The 14,101-nt window shown below is 42.7% G+C and overlaps 1 protein-coding gene across 2 annotated transcripts in view; it reads right to left on the bottom strand.

Moving 5' to 3' along the window:
* The window catches only part of LOC100350369 (zinc finger protein 300-like), a 122,895-nt gene that overhangs the window by 2,628 nt on the left and 106,166 nt on the right, over positions 1 to 14,101 (bottom strand). Inside the window, exon 4 of one of the 2 annotated variants that reach the window (XM_070065871.1) lies at positions 12,968 to 14,044. In XM_070065871.1, the coding sequence (XP_069921972.1) occupies positions 12,968 to 13,973 (1,006 nt within the window). In that variant the 5' untranslated portion in view covers positions 13,974 to 14,044. Of the gene's footprint in view, positions 1 to 5,650; positions 14,045 to 14,101 lie in introns of those variants that run through there. The other variant, XM_070065870.1, reaches the window with a different exon arrangement.

Here is a 14,101-nt window from a genome sequence, read left to right as displayed (position 1 = left end):
CATGTAGGATCTCTGTCCTTAATGTGCTGTACATTGAGATTTAATGCTATAACGAGTACTCAAACAGTATATTTCACTTTGTGTTTCTATGGGGGTGCAAACTGTTGAAATCTTTACTTAATGCATACTAAACTGATCTTCTGTAAAAAAAAAAAAAAGAAAAAAGCAATTATGAATTCCCAACTAGACTCTCACTGGCATTAAACATGACAATAGGTCTGATCTGATTTCATCATCATTAAAAAAAATCATCTATTATTTTTCACTTTATGTTTCTGTGTGGGAGCAAACTGTTGAAATCTTTACTTAATGTATACTAAGCTGATCTTTGTATATTAAGATAATCGAAAATGAATCTTGATGTGAATGGAAGGGGATTAGGGAGTGGGAGGGGGGAGGGTTGTGGGTGGAGGGACGGTTGTGGGGGAAGCCATTGTAATCCATAGGTCGTACTTTGGAAATTTATATTCATTAAATAAAAGTTAAAAAAAATGTAAAAAAAAATGCAAAGAAAAATGTGAAGGATTTGAACTGCACTTCTGGAGGTAATGTTTTGAAAACTAACAACATTAGTTATGTATACTGTGGCAGTGCTTCCTCAGCATGGGCCTCTCACAGTTGCTCAGGTATGGTTTTAGTATATAGTCTGTCATTTCCTTTTCTAAGAAATGAATAAAAAAGTAAAACTGGAAAAAAAAATGGTCATCAAAGAAAGATGTACTTTTCTCCAAAGGGGAGGAGAGGACTTTCACTTTGCTTATGGCCTTGTCTGAATACTGACAGAGTCTGTGGATTCAGAAGGCTTCTACAGCTTAGGAAGCTCATGTCAAAAGCCTCAGGTGATCACTGATATCACACATGAGAGCGTTAATTGTTAAATTAACAATAGCAGCCACTGTGTATTAACTTCCCATGCAGGACCTTAATACTATCCTTAAAAAACAGAAAAGACACAAGTATGGCACCCATCTATGAGCATGTTCACTTTGCCCCTTTCACCTTAAAGATAATCTTTAGTACAGAAGAGTTACATTTTGAATGGTCTTGGCAAAGAAGCCTTCATAGTGCACAGAAAGGATCCTTGTGGCTGTTCCCTTGGTCCAAAGAAATCATGGGAAGCCTTTATTGTCCTATTATAAAAGAAGGCAAATTGCTGCTTGCAATTTGAATTTCCTATAAGAGGGGACAGTTCCATGGCACAGTGGGTTAATGCCCTGGCCTGAAGAACCAGTGCTGGTTCAAGAACCAGCTACTCCACTTCTGATCCAACTCTCTGCTATGGCCTGGGAAAGCTGTAGAAGATGGCCCAAGTCCTTGGGCCCCTGCACCTGTGTGGGAGACCTGAAAGAAGCTCCTGGCTTCAGATCAACACAGATCCAGTTGTTGCGGCCAAATGGGGAGTGAACTACCAGGTGGAAGACCTCTCTCTGTCTCTGCCTCTCCTCTTTCTGTGTTACTCTGACTTTTAAATAAATAATTAAAATCTTTAAAAAATGAAATAAAAATAAATTTCTTACAAGCCTCACCCCCTGGAGAGCCATCAGCGGTGAGACAGTGGAGACCTCTCACAAGTGCAGCCCAATTGCCTCTGGTTTGATGAAGGGACCCGACTACCCACCATTGGGAGGAGCCTGATCCCCTCATAATGATAGGGAGAGGTTTTGATTGTGTCTTTTCACAGATCATTCTGTAGCCTGTGTAGACACTGGACTGTTATGTCAAACCCTAGACCCCAATCTCCAAAGCCAACCCTCTGACAAGCCAACTTCAGTGTCTTTCCTTGAACAAGCCATTCATAGAAAGATCCTCTTCAGATCTGTTGCAGCTTACATGGGCAGGACCTTACCAGGTGCTACTTAACAGGACCACCTCAGTGGAATTAGGGTTCAACTTCTAGCTCTTAAGTCTTCACAGGTGAACTTTAAAGACATGCCTGATTATTCTTGTAAGCCAGAGATCTTATACAAAAAGATACAAAAAGTCCTTGCCTTTGTCACATCAAAACTGCTACACCCTGAGGCAGTCATGCTATGCCTACCTCTTTTGATTCTCTCTGGGAACTGTTATTGACAATAAATTCCTAATGTGTTCTTCTACTATAATTCTCTCTACTCAAACTAAATGGGTTTATAGTCTATCACTGCTCACTATCTGAGAGTCTTCATTTACAGTTGGTCTTGCTTCAGTTTTGCTCATACTAATTAACAGACATATATTTTAGAACTCAACATTTAGGAGCACATGGCCATGCAGAGGATGCAGACTTTGGAGGTGACCAAGACTACCCCAGCTCACAAGGCAAATTTGTTAGATGAGATAGGAAGAGACTTCCAGACCCAAGACAGTCAGGGCCTGTGCATAAGCAGGAAGCAGCTACGAAGATGGGATGATTTTGTGACCCTCAACAACCCCTAGGATTAAGGGAATGGAGTCTCTGAAAGGAAAATGATCTAGGCAGGTATATAGGATCAAGATTGTGAGCTGGATGACCACACCCTCACCATGTCCCCTGTGTGAGCTTATGCCCCTTCTTGACCACACCTGTTCACCCACCTGCCAATTAGAAAGGCTTGAAACATGGTGGGCCTGGCCTTTTTCCCCTTGCCCATTCTTGGCTATCTTCCCTGCCCTTGATCCTCATGCTAGGCACCCTTCAGTGTTACCCAATGCTTATTGTAGGGTTGCAACTTGTTGCTGTGCCATGCTAAGCAAAGTCACGCTCATCCTAAAACAGAAGGGGAAGCTGTGGACAATCTCAACTCTTAGCTCAGCCCAGGCACATTTCTCCCCTCCCATGCCTCCTGCCAATCAGGTAAACTACTCTCAGGTATGACCTAGGCTCATTAAGCCCACCTGGGAAGCTATGTGACCTTCAAGTTGATTGGATAGGCATAATGTCACCAGTGTTCATTCTGTCCAATGGTTAGCATTCCCCAGAGTTGGTTACACACCTTTTATCTGCCCTTTATAACATATAAGCCTGTGAATAAATGCAGACATGCTCACTGAAGCCTGCCCCCCATGTCTTTATGGAGGGAAAAGGCACCACCGCCCTGCTCATCCTCGACAGAGTGGCTTAGCAGGACTAAGCTGCAGTGGACAAGGGTGAGACCTGTACTTTAACATGGGCAGGTCCTCTGAGAGGCTGACCTGAGTGTCCTGTGGGTTTGTGTTATAGTTTCTGAGTACCACATTGTCCTCAAGGGACAGCAGCTTCTGTGGGATTCTATAAGTGACAAAACCCACTTGTCCCAGAACAGATCTGCAATGCTCCCTGTCTAGTGCTCACCAGGACCCAACCTGTAGCTGTAACACAACACAAGGTTTACACATCTCTAACCTGAAGACTGGGTGACCTCTGGTGGCAAAACTAAGTCATTTATGGTCACCCATCTAGTAGATTTGAAGACCCAGTGTCTACACTTTTCTGGATCTTTCCTGTTCAATCACCTCATAACTCTTGCACTGAATACAAGGGCCAATCTAGGATGGCCAGCAGCTTGGCTGATATCATCTTCTCTCCTTTTCCAGCAAAAATTATCAAGAGATTCAGAGAATACAGAATAGAGGAGCATGATTCCAGACTGATATTCTGGCTCTAAATGCTCCACATGCTCCTGCCCAATACTTCATACCCAGGTAGATGCAGAGGATGAAGTGCTCACTAATTCCAGGACTTGGAGAAATGCCAAATTTCTGACTTCCAGACACCCAATCCCTGCTATGACCCCACAACCTACCTAGGGCACCAGACCCAAGGTACTACACACCCCTGTGACCATGTCTAAAGTAGAGGTCTCCTGGATGCCAAAGTGACCTGAGAACATATGATCCTGTAGTGTTCTGACAGCTAAACAGATATGTTGAACTTTCTTTGAGAATGCCTTGATCTGTGCCTGCACGTGGTAAAAAGCAGGACCTAGGAGGGTGTATTAGCCTCAGGACAGGAAAACACTGCTTGTTGCATCGATGACATCACATCGATGTCAACACTTTTGGCTAAAGGGAAGTTTTCCTCAGAGGAACCTCACTGTCTTTTTTTCACATCCAGGGAGGACTACCCATGTCCAGCCTACTGTGGTGCCTTCATCCCCCTGATCCCAGGAGCCACAGACAGGGCCCACAGAGGACCACCCATGATACTAGTCAGGTCTGGGGACTCCTTGAGTGCCCCCTCCCCAGGCACACCTACACCTGCTCACTGCACCCTTCAGAAAGTCAAATCACATCAGAGTCCCCCAGTCAGGCCTCCACATCACCCACTTTGACAGTTGAGGCCCCACAATGACATCAGGCCAAAAAAAAAAAAGCCTAATCAGCTCTCATCATTACGGCTTTAGACATGCCTGTTTCTACCTGGAAAACTGAGGTGCCTGCATAGTGCTCGAGCTTCATTCTTGAATGTTCCTTTCCAAGACTGACTTTCAGATGGACTCCCTCCCTTCTCATAGGCACACAGAAGGGCAGGGAGGTTGGCTCCAGTGTGGCATTTTCCCCTGGACACCAGTCATGGAGGGTGAGAAACAGGAGCTTCTGCCTCCCATCTGGTGTCTCATGGGCTGAGCCCCCATGTCTCCAAGAACAACTGAAAACTGAAGCTTAGACATGGGTCAGGGTGCCCAGGTGAGGGTTAAGCCACATGTGGGAAGACCAGGTTCAGGCAATCCCAGATGTGACAGGACACAGGCTTATTGGGCAAGATTAGGCTTGTGTGCACAGGCCAAATGTGGACAAGTTTTATGTGACAAGGACAAATAAGGACAATGCCAAGTATACATTGATCAGCTCACATCAGGTCTTGTTAACTGCCTCTCCCACATTTGACTCTGATCTCAAGGCAGTAGGCCTCTGTCCTTTCTTGGGCCCAATTTGTACACTGGTGCTCACTGGGTCTTGCTGCACAGCACACCCTACAACAAAGAGGAAAACATTCCCAGGTAGGAAGCATGATTGAACAGGGTCCAGCTGCATTTGGGAGATGCTGAGGGAAAAGACAAGAAAGATCCAGTGAAAGGAAGGCAGGATAGGTAAGGAGGCACCAGAAGCCCCAGGGAAGAATTGATTGAAATATGAGATGTAGACATCCCAAGCAGCATGTTAAGTGATGTGCCAAATGTCCATCTCTACTATGTTTCTTCAAAAAATAATGGCATCTAGTATTCTGAACTAATGCTATTCAAACCAGTACATTCATTTATCTTTAATGTCTATTTTTTAGATCTGAAGCGATCCTCCTTATTCCCAAGTAGGGATTACTCACTCTTGTTCAGGAACTCGGCAAAGGTGAGTTTTTCAGACTTTCTAGGATAATTTGTACTTCTTCATTAAAGTTCTTATGGAGAATTTTGACTCCATTTTCTCAACATGAGAGACTTTAGTTCTTGTCAATTCTGGCTGTTCATGCTACCTCTATATAAGCTTAGGAGGGATGCACCTAATATGATCCTGGATTCTGGCCCTTCACCTAATCCTGAGTGAAACAGGGCATCGCCTCCATTGTGTTTTCTTGACAGAGCCCAGCACCCTGTGACCAAGGACATGGCACATGATGTGCGACTTGTTTTCTCCATGCAACATCTGGTCCAGTCTATGCTCAATTTGGTTATAATTATTCCTTGGCCACCAGGTGTCAGAGCCCAAGCTTCTTTGAAGTAGGCAGACAAAATTCTCAGTATGACACAGCTCCAGAGAACCATAATCAACTTCTTCACAGAGCTCCCAACCATCTGGTCAGAGGGGCAGGCAGCCTTAGAGGCAGTTGGATAACAACTTGTTCCAAGAGACCCAAGCAGGAGGGTCAGAGGGAGAACTAGACAGGAAGAAACCATGCCTCAACTCCCTGGTCCACAAAGAGGTTGTGGGGAGCAATTCAGACTAGACTGTTACTGGAATTAAGACTTATTCTATGCATCTGCTCTCCCACAATATGGCACTGGGAGAGGAGGAAACAGCTTCTACGCAGCTGCCTCTTGCCAACTTGAGTGATGACCTCCAGGAGCTGATCCTGCTCCTGATTGGAGGAGAGCAGCGTATTCGGCGTGTGGGCAGCTGAGTTGGGATTGGCGGAAGAGGACTATAAAGGAGGAGAGAGACAACATGCACGAGGAACATCTAAGGGGAACATCTATCTGAAGGAACACCTGTGCAGCCCCCGAGAGAGCCGGCCGGCGGTGTGCCGCTCCCCCGCGGAAGTGGGGAAAGTGGCTAGGGGGAACCGCCCTTCCACGGAGGTGGAAGGGTCGGTAGCTAACCCGGGAAGAACCAGCAGCAAACCCGGGGAGGGCCGAGCAGACCAAAGAACAGCGCAGGGTCCTGTGTCGTTCCTCCACGAAGAAGGGGAGCGACATAATGGTGCCGTGACTCGGATAGGAAGCCTAGGCAGGGTTTAGTGTCGTTCCTCCACGAAGAGGGGGAGCGACAGAGGTGACTTCTTACCCAATTGGCATTGGGTATCCTCCAGTTACATTGTCAAAGTTCAAGGGATTCATCTGTCTGGTGAGTTCATTCCAAGTCTCACTGCCCACAAATGAGGTCAGCACTGTTTCCTGAAGGCCCATGACCCAACACAGACTCACTAAATGCACTTTCCTACTCTTGCCACAGGGTCATATTAAGGAGTAATAAGAGTAATTTACGCAGGCTGAGTACATAGTAGGCACCACTGAGGGATCCACTGTCATCACCCTCAACAGAAGACCAGAGAGGTCAGGGCCACACATATGGGAATACCTGTACACATATCATCAGGACATAAAAGAGCAACTACCAATAGAGCAGGATTGGTGGGATTCCAAGATGGCAGAGTAGGGAGGGAACTTACTGCTGTAGCCCAGGAGAAGTTAGTTTTTAAAAAGTGCAGATAGTGTAGTCTCAGGGAAGACTGAGGGAAAAAATGGCAGAGGAAATTCAACCAAAATTAGAGGGACTTGGTGGATCTACATTGAGGGTGTGTGTTCCCACGGCTCAGGACTCCAGCAATTAGAGCCAATGCACCAGCACTGAAAAGTGATGTGAGATGAGACTACATATAGCCTGAGACACTGGCAAAAAAGTGGCAGGAGGAGCCTAGAGGGAATGAGACTTGAAGCCCCATGGAGGCAAGTACACCAGCCTAACTAGATGAGAGAAAAAAATGGATAGTACAGACACTTTTCTCTCTCTTTGAATAAGGAAGACAACATGACACTCCCAAAAGAACATGACACTTTAATACAAGATTGTGAAGACAATGAGGTAAAAGAAATGAAAAAAAAATGGAACTCAAAAAATTGATCATAAGATTACATAGAAGAAACCAAAGGCCAGTGCTGTGGCTCACTAGGCTAATCCTCCACCTGCGGTGCCAGCACCCTGGGTTCTAGTCCTGGTTGGGATGCTGGATTCTGTCCCGGTTGCTCCTCTTCCAGTCCAGCTCTCTGCTGTGGCCTGGGAGTGCAGTGGAGGATGGCCCAGGTCCTTGGACCCTGCACCTGCATGGGAGAGCAGGAGGAAGCACCTGGCTCCTGGCTTCGGATCAGCGCAGTGCAGCAGCTGCAACACGCTGGCCATAGCAGCCACTTAGGAGGTGAACCAATGGAAAAAGGAAGACCTTTCTCTCTCTCTCTCACTGTCTAACTCTGCCTGTCAAAAAAAAAAAAAAAGTAGAAAACACATAAACTACTGAAATCCACGCAGGACATGAAAGAAAATCTCTCTAATAAAAATGAAATCTTAAGGAGAAATCAAAATGAAATGAAGAATTCAATAGAATATGAAATTGAGATATTGAAGAGAAATCAAAGTGAAAGGAAAAATTCAATAGAACAAATAAAAAATGCAGTTCAGAGCCTTAAAAACAGAATCAGTGAGGCAAAGAAAAGAATATCAGACTTAGAAGACAGAGCACAGGAAAGTATACAGTCAAAATGAAGACAAGAAGAGGAAATGAGAAATTTGTAAAACACGGTTGGGAATCTACAGGATACTAAACAAACAAACAAACAAACAAACAAAACCAAATCAGGATCTAGGAGTTCCTGAAGGCATGGAAAGAGAGAAAGGATTAGAAGGCCTTTTTAGTGAAATACTAGCAGAAAATTAGTAAACTAGTAAAGTAGAAAAGAGACGTCCAAGTACAGGAAGCACACAGAACTCCCAATAGACATACCAGAAAAGATCCCTGCCATGACACATTGTAATCAAATTCACCACAGTGAAACATAAAAAGAAAATTCTAAAATGTGCAAAAGAGAAATGCCAGGTTACTTTCAGAGGATCTCCAATTAGACTCAAGCAGACTTCTCATCAGAAACCCTGCAGGCTAGGAGAGAGCGGTGAGATATAGCCCAAGTCCTAAGAGAAAAAAACTGTATTCCAAAATATTATACCCTGCAAAACTCTCATTTGTGAATGAAGGTGAAATAAAGACCTTTCGTAAGGAAGAGAAATGGAAAGAATTTGTCACCACTCAATCAGCCGTGCAAAAGATGCTTAAAGATGTGTTACACACAGAAACACAGAAACATGGTCATCAATATGAAGATGGTAAAGGGGGCCAGAGATGTGGCACAGTAAGTTAATCTTCTGCCTGCGGTGCCAGCATCCCATATGTGCACCAGTTCTAGTCCTGGCTGCTCTTCTTCACATCCAGCTCTCTGCTATAGCCTGGGAAAGCAGTAGAAGATGGCCCAAGTCCTTGGGTTTACTCCCACATGGGAGACCCAGAAGAAGCTCCTGGCTCCTGGCTTAGGATCGGTGCAGCTCAGGCCATTGCGGCTTTTTGGAGAGTGAAAGAGTGGGCAGAAGATCTTTCTCTCAGTCTCTCCCTCTCACTGTCTGCAGCTCTCTCAAATAAATAAACAAAAATCTTAAAAAAAAAGGTAAAGGAAGAAAGTCTCTCAATAAAAGATCAAAAGTTCGAAGTATAAATTATGAATGTCTTCAGAAAAAATGGCAGGAGAAAGTCATTACTTATGAAGAGTCACATTGAATGCAAGTGGCCACAAATCCCCAGTTAAAAGGCAAAGACTGGCTAAATGGTTAAAAAAAAAATCTATTTGCTAATTAAAAGAAACACGTCTTTCCAACAATGGTGCATGCAGATTGAAAGAGTAAAGTTGGAAAATGATATTCCATGCATGGGGCTGGTGCTGTGGCACAGTGGGTTAACACCATGGCCTTCAGTGCTGTCATCACATATTGGCACTAGTTTGAGACCTGGCTGCTCCAATTCCAATCAAGCTCTCAGCAATGGCCTGGGAAAACAGTGGGGGATGGCCAAACTCTTTGGGCCGCTGCACCTGTGTGGGAGACCCAGAGAGGCTCCAGGTTCCTGGCTTCAAAACAGCGTGCCTCTGGCTGTTGAGACCAATTAGGGAGTGAACCATTGGAGGGAAGATATCTCTCTCCCTCTCTGCATCTCCTCTCTCTGTGTAACTGACTTTCAAATAAATAAATAAATATTAAAAAAGAGATATTTCATGCCAACAGAAACCAAAAAAGAGCTGATGTAGCCATGTTAGTATCAGAAAAAATAGACTTTAACACAAAAACTGTTATAGAGACAAAGAAGGGTGCTATATATTAAGGGATCAAGTCAACAGAAAGATGTAACTACTATCAGTGTATTTGCACCTAATTAGAGGGCACTGGGCTATTTAAAAGATATGTTAAGGGATTTAAAAGGAGACTTAGACTCCAATGCAATGGTATTAGGGGACTTCAATACTCCACTTTCAGCAATAGGCGGATCAATCAGACAGAAAAATCAAAAAAGAAACAGCATATTTAAGCAGCACTAGGGACCAAATGGAACGAACAGATATCTACAGAGCATTTCATCCTACAGTTGCAGAATACACATTCTTCTCAGCAGTGCATGGAACCTTCTCTAGGACTGACCACATACTAGGCCATAAAGCAAGTCTCAGCAAATTCAAAACAATCAAAATCATACCATGAAACTTCTCAGACCACAAAGGAGTGAAGCTGGAAATCAGTAACTCAGGAATCTCTATAACATATGCAAACACATGGAGACTGAACAACATGCTCCTGAATCAACAGCGGGTCACAGAAGAAATCAAAAACTTTCTGGAAGCAAATGAAGATAACAACACAATATATCAAAACTTATGGGATACGGCAAAAGCAGTGTTAAGAGGAAAGTTTATAGCAAAAGGTGCCTACATCAAGATATTGGAAAGGCACCAAATAAATGAGCTATCAATGCATCTCAAGGATCTAGAAAGATTACAGCAAACCAAACCCAAAGCTAGTAGGAGAAGAGAAATAATTAAAATTAGAGAAGAAATCAACAGGACTGAATAAAAAAACACATTACAAAAGATCAGCAAAATGAAGAGCTGTTTTTTTGAAAAAATAAACAAAATTGACACACCAATCAACCAAAAAAAGAAGACCCAATAAAATATAATTAGAGATGAAAAAGGGAATGTAACAACAGACACCACAGAAATAAAAAAGTCATTGGAAACTACTTCAAAGAGTTGTACGCCAGCAAACAGGGAAATCTAGCAGAAATGCAATAGATTCCCAAACACACATACAACCTACCTAAATTGAACCATGAAGACATAGAAAACCTAAATAGACCCATAACAAGACAGAAATTGCATCAGTAATAAAGGCCCTCCATACAAAGAAAAGCCTAGGACTGGATGGATTCATGGCTGAATTCTACCAGACATTTAAAGAACTAACTCCAATTCTTCTCAAATTATTCAGAACAATCCAAAAAGAGGGAATCCTTCCAAATTCTTTCTATGAAGCCAGCATCACCTTAATTCCTAAATCTGAAAAAGATGCAGCAGAGAAAGAGAATCACAAATTTCCCTGATGAACACAGATGCAAAAATCCTCAATAAAATTCTAGCCAACAGAATCCAACAATACATTAGAAAGGTCATCCACCAAAGTGCAATTTATCCCTGGTATGCAGGGATGGTTCACTATTCACAAATCAATCAATGTGATACACCACATCAAAAAACTGCAGAAGAAAGATCATGATTATCTAAATAGATGCATAGAAAGTATTTGATAGAATACAACACCTTTTCATGATGAAAACGCTAAGCAGACTGGGTATAGAAGGAACATTCCTCAACACAATCAAGGTAAGTTATGACAAACCCACGGCCAGCATCCTATTGAATGGGGAAAAGTTGGATGCATTCCCACTGAGACCCGGTAGCAGACAGGGATACCCATTCTCACAATTGCTATTCTATATAGTAGTGGAAGTGTTAGCCAGAGCCATTGGGCAACTAAAATAAATCAAAGGGATACAAATTGGGAAGGAAGAAGTCAAACTATCCCTATTTGCTGACAATATGACTTTTCACAGGTGCAGGGTCCCAAATATTTGGGCCAACTTCTGCTTTCCGAAGCCATAGCAGAGAACTGGATTGGAAGTGCAACAGCCAGGATTTGAATCGGTGCCCATTTGTGACGCTGGCACTTCATGCAGCGGCTTCACTGCTACATCCCAGCCCTAAAAGAATAATGTTAAAACAGAAATTCTCTCCAAAGATTTTCACCCTCATAGATATATAATAGAAAACAGAGAAAAGGAACAATGAATGAATGTGGGGTTGATTTAAAGGAATAAAAATCTAGTTGAAAGATTGATAAAACAGCACATCTTTGTTCAAATACCATTTTAGAACTAACCCCGGCACCTAAAATCTGAACCAAAAAACTAGTTCAGTGAAAACATAGATTTAACATCTGCTTGTGAACTGTTGTTTGTAACACATTAGAAGCTATAAGTTATTTGTATAATGTTTGTCCTAAAGATCTAACAATTTCTCCTAACTTGAAAAAAATCAACTAACATTCAACTGAACACAAAGGAAACTCATAAATAAAACAAGATTACTTATGACATTGAACCACTGTGAAGGACCTAAAAGACAAAATAAAAAAACCAAATCGACAAGGATGGGAAGGATGACCTATACCATGTGGTCTTAGAAATGAAAGCTGCATTCACATTGCCAGACATCAGGGACTTCCTGGATGAGATTCTGTCCATTGGACTGCAGGAGGAGAAGCCTACAAGCTGGTGAGGAAATACAATGAAGCAGCCACAAGGCTGGGCCAACCCTGAAAACTGCTTTGTTTACTGAGGTGATGACGGTTTCCAGGTGGTGATGGCTTCCAGCACTATCATGATGGAGGTCTTGCTAGAGGTAACCAAGGAGGCTTTCAGAACCAAGGTGGAGACAGTGGTGCAGGAGATGACTACCAAGGAGTTCTCCACTTCAGTGCAGGTAATGAATACAACCAGACATGCAGGGTTAACAATAGCCAGTGTAACAAGAACCCCCAAAATTGAGGCTGTTACAACTTGGATCCCTAGAAACTGTCAATATCATGGCAGTTGCAGCTACCACCCAGGCACAGCCCTCCCTCCTCAACACCCTCAGGGGCAGCAGCAAAAGCAAGAACGGCAGCATCCCTGGGTATAGTACCAATAACAGATACCCTGCTACCAGCAGCCACAGCTTTCCAAAGCCATTACCGTCAGGCAACCTACAATTTATATGAATTTCATGATGTGCAATGAGGGTTGAATTATGGCTTTCTGAGTAATTACATCCATAAATTTCACCTCATGTGACATCTCTTATGTTTGAAGAGGTGTGATTTACCTCAAAAGGGTTTTCTATACTTGTTACATTCATAAGGTTCTCTCTTTTGTGACTGTGAGGAAAATCCTGTGTGAATTCTCCGACGTCTTAGTAGTTAAAATTGATAGCAGAATACTTTCCCACAATCATTACATTCATGAGGTTTCTCTCTTGTGTGGATTATCTGATGAAGAGTTCTGACTTACAGCCAAGGGATTTTGCAGTCATTACAGACAGAAGAATGCTACCCTATCTGAATTCTCAGATGCATTATGAGATCTGATTTCTGGCAAAAGGGTTTTCACAATCATTGCATTCATAAGGTTTCTCACCTGTGTGAATTCTCTGATGTTTGATGAGGTCTGACTTCTGGCCAAAGGCTTTTCCACAGTGATTACATTCATAAGGTTTCTGCCCTGTGTGAATTCTCTGATGTATGAAGAGTTGTGTCTTAGTAGCAAAGGCTTTTCCACAGTGATTACATTCATAAGGTTTCTCCCCTGTGTGAATTCTCTGATGCATTATCAGGCTTGACTTATAGCCAAAGGCTTTTCCACAGTCATTACATTCATAAGGTTTCTCTCCTGTGTGAATTCTCTGATGTTTGATGAGGTCTGACTTCTGGTCATAGGCTTTTCCACAGTCATTACATTCATAAGGTTTCTCCCCTGTGTGAATTCTCTGATGAGTAGTGAGTCTTGCTTTCTGGCCAAAGGCTTTTCCACAGTCATTACATTCATAAAGTTTCTCCCCTGTGTGAATTCTCTGATGAGTAGTGAGTCTTGCTTTCTGGCCAAAGGCTTTTCCACAGTCATTACATTCATAAGGTTTCTCCCCTGTGTGAATTCTCTGATGTATGAAGAGTTGTGTCTTAGTAGCAAAGGCTTTTCTACAGTGATTACATTCATAAGGTTTCTCCCCTGTGTGAATTCTCTGATGTTTGATGAGGTCTGATTTCTGGCCAAAGGCTTTTCCACAGTCATTACATTCATAAGGTTTCTCCCCTGTGTGAATTCTCTGATGTCTGATGACTTGTGACTTACTGGCAAAGGATTTTCCACAGTCACTACATTCATGAGATTTCTCCCCTGTGTTAATTCTCTGTTGTGTTATGAGGTTTGTCTTCTGGTCATAGGCTTTTTCACAGTCATTACATTTACGAAGTTTAACCTCTGTCTGAATTTTCTGATGTATGATGAGGTATGATTTCTGGAAAGTAGCTTTTCCATGCTCACTATTTCTCTTTTTGATAACCAGTTTTGGAATTTCGATTGAAATTAAATTAAGTGTTTTTCTTAATTCAACTCTCTTGGGAATTGATATCTTCTTATTTTTCATTACATTCTGATTCAGATTTTTGTCCTGACTTTCCTGGTTGATCCTAGTCAGGTCATCCCCTTTTATGGAAACTGAAAAGAAAAAAATAACCATGTCACTGAATCACATATAACTTTCTTCTAGCATAT

The sequence above is a fragment of the Oryctolagus cuniculus genome, chromosome 21, assembly GCF_964237555.1.
Source record: "Oryctolagus cuniculus chromosome 21, mOryCun1.1, whole genome shotgun sequence".
Lineage (NCBI taxonomy): Eukaryota > Metazoa > Chordata > Mammalia > Lagomorpha > Leporidae > Oryctolagus > Oryctolagus cuniculus.
The sequence above is the reverse complement of the archived record's forward strand: the minus strand, read 5'-3'. Positions and strand labels throughout refer to the sequence as shown.